This window comes from Triticum dicoccoides, chromosome 3A (genome assembly GCF_002162155.2).
Source record: "Triticum dicoccoides isolate Atlit2015 ecotype Zavitan chromosome 3A, WEW_v2.0, whole genome shotgun sequence".
NCBI lineage: Eukaryota > Viridiplantae > Streptophyta > Magnoliopsida > Poales > Poaceae > Triticum > Triticum dicoccoides.
Window position 1 is genome coordinate 640421056 of NC_041384.1, and position 8153 is coordinate 640429208.

Sequence of the window (8153 nt, forward strand, 5' to 3'; positions counted from 1 at the left end):
TCAATGAATAATGAAACAAAGATTTTCATGGCCGATGATGTGTACTGAAACACATTTTCTGAAGAAGAGGGACACACCTCGCAGAAATAAGAACACGTAAATAGAGACTAGGCAAGACCTGATTGAGTTGTATGACAAAGACATTTTTAGTTTATTAGCGGAACAGACGAGATCCCTTGTTAATCAACTAATAATTATGCCGTCTAGGGCTGAAAAAAAAAACTCGAAGCTCGCGAGCTAAACGAGTGGATCGTGACTCGGCTCGAATCGACTCGAACTCGAATAATAACAAGTCGAGCCAAGCTTTAATTTAAGATCGTTTATAAAACGAGTTAAACGAGCCAATCTCACGAGTACTCGTGTAACTCGTTAGACTCGGTACAAAAGGTCACCCAAGCACCCTTCGTCCCATGCGCACAACACAACGCCTAGATGTTAAAGGAAATTACAATTGTTTGGTCATGTATATGTTACTAACTTGTTGATCATTGTGGTCATGTACAATTATTTCTGGTCAATGGTCATGTACATGGTACTGACTTGATGGTACTGACAATTGTAAATTAAACTCGTACATGCTTACATTTGTTTGTGAACATTGTACATGTTTAATATGTATATTTTACATTCCCAAGTAATCATTTTTACCATATTTGCAAGTTTTTATGTTCATATCATTAACGAGCTTAGAAAGCTAAACGAGCCAGCTCGCGAGTTATACGAGTCGAGCCAATCTTGGATTCAAGCTCGTTATAGTAACAAGTCGAGTCGAGTTAGCTCGTTAACGAGTTGGCTCGACTTGGCTCGAATTCCAGCCCTAATGCCGTCGTATGCCACCCAGCTAGCTCTATATATAGTGGTTGAGATTGAACCCACTACCAAGTTAATTAGCTCATTTGCCTTGCAACAAGATCTAATTAACTATACTAACCCCAGTGCATCAGACACCACACGCGAAAATGCCGATGTTGCCCAACTCCTTCACCACCTCCTCCTCATGGCAATCACACCAAGATGCGTCCTCGATTTGCACTAACCAAGAACTGGACTACGACCATCCTTACTACTTCGGCATTGAGGAGGTGGCCGTGGACGCCGACGAACTGGAGCTCGGCCTCCGGGCTCACAAGGCGACCAGGGTCGACTACCTCAGCTCGCCGTACCAGGCGTCTTGGCCACCGGCGCAGGCCGACCTCGAGTCGTCGCGCGTCAGGAAGACGAAGCAGTTCCGGGACGTTCTTGAGACCTGCAAGCAGAAGGTGGAAGCCATGGAGGCCATGGAACGGTCGTCATCGCCGGTCGGCAGTGGCGGGTTCGAGGAACAAGGTGAGGCGGTGGTCGCCGTGGACGACGCCCGGGCCGGTGGTGGTGGCAGCGGAGCTGATGGCATGCGGCTCGTGCAGCTGCTGGTCGCCTGCGCCGAGGCCGTGGCGTGCCGCGACCGCGCGCAGGCGGCGGCGCTGCTACGTGAGCTGCAGGTCGGCGCGCCCGTGCACGGCACGGCGTTCCAGCGCGTCGCGTCGTGCTTCGTGCAGGGCCTGGCGGACCGGCTAGCCCTGGCGCACCCGCCGGCCCTGGGCCCGGCGAGCATGGCGTTCTGCGTCCCGCGGTCGTCGTGTCTCGACGGGGCGCGCGGCGAGGCGCTCGCCGTGGCGTACGAGCTGTGCCCGTACCTGCGCTTCGCGCATTTCGTGGCGAACACGTCCATCCTGGAAGCCTTCGAGGGAAAGACCAACGTCCACGTGGTGGACCTCGGCATGACGATGGGCCTGAACCGCGGCCACCAGTGGCGCGCCCTGCTCGACAGCCTTGCCACACGGGCCTGCGGCAAGCCGGCGCGCGTTCGCGTCACCGGCGTCGGCGCCCGCGTGGACACCATGAGAGCCGTCGGGCGCGAGCTCGAGGCGTACGCGGAGGAGCTCGGGATGACCCTCGAGTTCATGGCCGTCGACCGCACCCTGGAGAGCCTCCACGTGGACGACCTCGGCGTCGAGGCCGACGAGGCCGTGGCCATCAACAGCGTCCTGGAGCTGCACTGCGTGGTGAAGGAGAGCCGCGGTGCGCTCAACTCGGTGCTGCAGACCATCCGCAAGCTCTCGCCGAAGGCGTTCGTGCTCGTGGAGCAGGACGCCGGCCACAACGGGCCCTTCTTCCTGGGGCGGTTCATGGAGGCGCTCCACTACTACGCCGCGCTGTTCGACGCCCTCGACGCGGCGCTCCCGCGCTACGACGCCCGGCGCGCGCGCGTCGAGCAGTTCCACTTCGGCGCCGAGATCCGCAACGTGGTCGGGTGCGAGGGCGCGGCGCGCGTGGAGCGCCACGAGCGCGCGGACCAGTGGCGGCGCCGCATGAGCCGCGCGGGCTTCCAGGCCATGCCCTTCAAGATGGCGGCCAAGGCGCGGGAGTGGCTGGAGGAGAACGCCGGCGGCAGCGGATACACCGTGGCCGAGGAGAAGGGATGCCTCGTGCTTGGATGGAAGGGCAAGCCAGTCATCGCCGCCTCGTGCTGGAAATGCTAGACGCCGATCACTGCTGCTCGCCGCCCGGCCGCTTTCGGAACACTTTCACTTCTGGCAAGTGCCGCAGTGTACGTGGTGGTGGGCGCCGTGGAGGTGTTCGCGTTCATCGGGCAAATGGAGTTCTTCTACGAGCAGGCGCGGGACGCCCTGCGGAGCGCGGATCTCCTGCGCGGCGATCGCGCTGTTCAAATACGCGAGCTCGGCGCTTCTCCCTCTTGTGGTGGATCCCGACGACATCAACGATGGTCACCTGGAGTCCTGGACTACTTCTTCGCCACGCTGTGCGTCGGCAACTTCCGCGCGTACCTGCCCTTCGCATGGTGGCACAACAGCAAGAAGACTGCTGATTGCTTGTGTACCAATAAATTTCGAACGCTTGGTGATTAGTCAGTACTTCCTCTATCCGGGTTTATAAGTTGGACACATATTTTAACGTCTTTTTTTGAGAAATATATGTGTTATGTTGTAAAAAAGTATATCGTTACACTTGTCGCTGAACAAAATTTAAAACGTAGTATATTTTAATAAAATATTCCTTCCGTAAAGAAATATAAGAGCGTTTACTTTTATGGAGGAAGTATTATGTTTTGTTAGTTAAACTGAAGACCTTTGTGCCGGATGAACATTCCTGTCAAGAGGGAGTAACTCATGCTATTTATGTAACGCAATAGAGTAAGAGTAGGAAACAGCGCCTTGTCTTGCTCGAAATCTCGAAGCAACTCTACTCCGAAAGGTTTCAAAACCAAGACTACAATAGTTTTGTCATTGAAGCGACATGAAGGGACACCACAATCCCCAACTTAGCGCAATCATAGTCAAACGCCTCCGACCAGATGAAAACAACACGAAAGGGTATTTTCATAAAAGCACCTAACAGTTTTGGAACAAAACTGAGCACAATCGAAAATTAGGGGTAAAAGCGCGCATTCGCGCTACCAGAGAGCGCATAGAGGATTTGGAGGAGAGGCAGGAAGCGCAAAACTGATGGGAACCAACTAAAGCAAAAATGTAAAACACCCAATATAATGTCCCCGAACCCGTTAGCAAGATCTAGCCACGGGTATTGCTCCATCCGTCTTGTGTTACAAACAACTGTAGTCGCTAGGGTTTTTCCATGCCGCCATCTCGGTACCCGTTACGGCGATCATGCCGACGCCCAGAGGAGCGGGGACCAATCCTCTTTGTTGTTTTCTTAGTGGGTCATGTTTTTTTTGTTTTTGTTTTCCTAGCAGCGTCAGCGAGGCAGCTACTAGATGTCGTTGTTACTGTTGAGTGGCTATTATGATCTTCAAAGCCTAGTATGGCAAGGGCATTTGCAGGTGGCTCTATATCTTCCTGCTTGTTCGCTGAATTTTTCAAGCTCCGGCGGATGATAAACAATCGAAGGAAGAATACGATCAATATGATTTTGATGTTATTTGTTTTTTTACTTTTGTGTCTTGTTGTCCTTCGGCTTATTGTCTACTGTTTTCATTGATAAATATGCGATGTCCTTTCGGAGTCTTTTCTTAGAAAGGCCACCGTTACTCTCTTTGTGTTGGTTCTCCTCGTTTACAATATAGTTATGTCTTAGAACATGGAACCCTAAATCTACGTCTAGAGTATGTTATATTTATTCCTCCATGTTAGATCAATATGTTATTAGTACCAGTGTTATAAAGCTGGAGACGTCGTCATGTAGAATAAAAAAAGTCTCGTGATGCTAATCCCATCTGGTTGTGAATATCATGGTCAACACAATCAATATTGGAAAGTCGGTGATGTGTTGGATCCACATATCGATAAGCATAGATCTGATCATTTCTCGTTTGACGATTCAACATGTATTGGCGATGGCAGTATTGTCCGTGATGTGAAGTTTTGTTCTGTCAATGGTTCTCATATTTTTGCTGTTTTATCCTCGCAAACTTCTTCCCAAGTGGTATAGTGATCGATCGACGGTTCAAAAACCTGCCTTGTAAGGGGCGTGTCTCCCACCACAAACCACATGCCTAGCAAAGGTTTTGTCCCCAGCCATAGCGGGTCCAACGATCTAAGGTTCTCACCTATTAGGATGAGCGAATCAAGCAGCTATTTGAAGCATTCAAGGCTAGTCCTGCTTGTGCATATTTGTCTCCGGTGTCTTTCCGCCGGAGGTTTGGAGGGACATTAATCGCAAAAGGTGGAGTTAGAGATGACCACTTTAAATGTCTTTAATGTAACTTTTTGTTTGATAACAAAAATTTGCTGGCCGCTTGTATTTTGCTGTCTTTGATCTGATGTACTCTCTTAGTTAACCAACAAAGTCCGATCATTTTCTTAGGTAAAGAAATGAGAACTACATAACCAAATAATTCTAGTGCAAAATAATAGTAAAAGAACTAGCCACCAACATCTCCCACCACCATTTACATACATCAGTTACCCTTATCTTAGGCGGCCTTCTTGCCCCTGGGAGGTGGGGTGGAACCAACTCATATGGTTGCTTCACGTACAGATTAGTTTTTGTATGTTACTCATGTGTCTTTGGTCACGGTGTCTAAATGGTGGATGCAACGTTGTGTGGAGTAGAATGCCCCCACCTCTCGCCGCTAGGATCTTCACACCGATGTTTGCGCGTGAGTGGGAGGGGGGCACTGCCATTTTGTTTTCTGATGCTTCTTCTCTTGACCATGATATTGTCTTACGGTGGTATGTCGGTGAAGCAACGGTGTGACAACTTGCCTTGTGGGAGTAGGACGTGTACTTGAACGTGACACAACATATTCAGAAGTCTAAGTTTCTATGGCCGACAGCTAATGCATCTATTCAAATCCTTCGAGGTTAGTGAACCTTATGCATGATTTATTATGTATCGGGCTAATTTAAGACTATTGAGATGCCACCGATAGAGTCAGAGATGGTGACACACTGGAAGGGCATCTTATAAATCTGATAATTATAAGGAAAACATGCGAAACAATGGAAAGACAACTGGCTGCAGAACGGCCGGTAAAAAACAAAGTTGCATTGAAAATCATACTAGCCTAGTGACTTGAGAATGCTATGGTGTAACTTTGAGTTCATAGATTCTTTGTTAGTCGTGTCTTTTTATGATATTATGTTATTCACTATCTTTAGGGCACGTCCAGGGTCAGATTCCCGGCGAATTAGCGGTTAATTTGTTGAATCCCGGTGCTATGTTAGGCATCGACGCAAGAGCATGCATTGGGCTCTTGCGTGTTTTCATGCCCGTTCGAAGCGCCCCGGTAGTTTAATTTAGTAAACACAACGAGCGGCTGCCGTTGCAAGCCTATGCGCTTAGGTGTTTCTTATTAATTTTATGATCTTTATTTTTTTCTGGTATAATAATATAGCCGGCTGCTAGCTCGATCTTTATGCCACATTACTTATAGCCAACCTAAAAGCCCATTCATATAATAGTTGTTGGCTCTATACACTATGTAATTAATGCTTGACCTCACTTTCTTCTCTCACAAAGTGCGTTGGAGCTTGTGCTGCAGCTGCCTACAAGTTTACGACCCACCCCTCTTCTCTCTTCTTCCCTCTCTCTTCCACATCATCATAACTTATAGCCCGCTTAGGGCATCTCCAATGGTTGTAAGATAGTTGTTGGTAAACTTTGCCACATAGGATTTTTGATGATGTGTCATACAATAAATGAGGAAAGAGAGAAAGGTTGTATGTACATGAACCAACACCTCTTGCACAAGCTCCAATGTAGAATGAGAGAGCACCTTATTTATTATCGCATATCTTATTGGGCAAACTAGATACAACCCATTGGAGTTGTTATATGTTAAGGTGTTGGTTGATGACATGGCATATTTTACCTACAAGTTAACATACAAACTGTTGGAGATGCCTTTATGTCATCCTATTAGGCTGGTTGTAATGGGAGTATCATATACTAGTATCATGCATATGATACTAGTGTATGATACTATGTCCGTAATGCATGGTATCATATATTGGTATCATATAGAACTACATTTATTGTCATGCATGACACAAAGTAGCACATCATTTAATATGATACAGTATCATGATATGATACTCAAGCCTCTCTCTCTTCATTTAATTCTATGTCACCTCATTAAAATTGCTTAGTTGGCATGCATGATAGTACCTATAATACTCCCATTACGACCAGCCTTATACTTGCTCTTAGTGTCTAGTATATTGTAGATGCCCGTACTTGATTAATAAAATCGGAGCTGGTCCACAATGTCTAGGGCAAGTAAAGGTGCAAACCGGTGCATTGTTGGGAACTTGGGATGAATCTCATGCGTCCACTGTTGATCCGAGAGATCGCATGCGTATTGTTTACCGTGACACTGAAGTGACAATGTCATCAATAGATCCGTTGACAATGCCAACGGGCAACGACTAACTAATGCATAATTACAAAAAAACCGACTAACTAATGCATGCATGCATGATGCATCAATGCATGCTTTGGTCCTTCGCGTCATATGAATACATGATTGGCTGAAGAGAGTTGCGTCGATCGTCAGTAGTGATGGCCGTGTGCTTGTTGCTACTACTTGGAGCTAGCTTTACTAGAATAGGACTAGTTGCGTGTTTTTGAATTATTCTTACTACCTCCGTTCCGGTGTATAAGTCATTGGCGTAGTTCTAGGTCGATAATTTAACTATCTAAATATGTATTATATGTGACAAAAAATATATATTTAGGAACTACATCCGTGTGAAAATCTAGTGGTATACTTTTCATGACATATAACACATATTTAATTCCTCAAATCGATGATCTAGAACTACGCGAATGACTTATACACCCGGACGGAGGGAGTACTTAACATGGTCATGGTAACAAGAAATGTGCATTTTAAATTCTATGGCGAAAATGACGGGCGGTCGATGTCCCCCCTGCATCCTAACGCTAAGCACAGTGATCAAAATTTTTAGCAAAATCGTTTCAAGTTTAATATACCAAGCATACATATGAATGAATATTTATTTTGTCGGTATGAAGATATCTCTAGAAGCGCCAGCTCGCCTATAATAGATATTTTTGCTATGTACAATATTTGGTTTGGACTACATGATCTTGCTCTGTCGTTTCAGAAAAAGAAGAAGGTACTATTATTCTCTAATTTATCAACCATCTGCACTATGTTGTAAATAACGCTTCATGTGACTATACTTGCAAGATCCTGGCTTTTGAACTTTTTAAAAATAATGCATGTGCATTGAATTGATGCAGAGACCAGGGATAAACCTTCTTTTCAAAAAAAAAAGTTGCAATAGGTATTTGCAGGCAATTTGGACCAAGAGAAGAAAGAAAGAAAGAAATGTCATCATACAGGATCTTTTACTGTTCACATGAGGGCATGTACAATGGTGGCATATGGATACATATGTCCCATGACAAAAAGTAGTTTGAGCCACCTACATTTATTTCTTCTTCCCAATGCAAGTTACAACTAGTGGGCCTCATTAAGAAATAGAAAATAAAGACTCTAATACACATGTATATCTACTTTTCACTCCAACCTTTTCAGCTTTTGGCACCGGACCACACTTTTTCTCTCCAAGCACCCGCCTTCTGCAGAGGATCCCACTTCCCTATTCGAACCTACTTTACCTGATACATGGCATGCGAGGCATCACCCTAGGGCTATGCATTGT

At 46.6% G+C, this 8153-nt stretch overlaps 1 protein-coding gene across 1 annotated transcript; it reads left to right on the forward strand.

Annotated features, from left to right (window-relative positions):
- The first annotated feature begins 959 nt into the window (after positions 1-959).
- On the forward strand, positions 960-2912 carry LOC119272435 (GRAS family protein RAD1-like). The gene has a single exon (XM_037553926.1). The coding sequence runs from the start codon at positions 960-962 to the stop codon at positions 2517-2519; it is 1560 nt and encodes a 519-aa protein (XP_037409823.1). The 3' UTR covers positions 2520-2912.
- The last annotated feature ends 5241 nt before the right edge of the window (positions 2913-8153 follow it).

Coding starts and splice junctions, on each gene's coding strand:
- LOC119272435 (XM_037553926.1), top strand. CDS start 960: ATGCCGATGTTGCCCAACTCCTTCACCACCTCCTCCTCATGGCAATCA.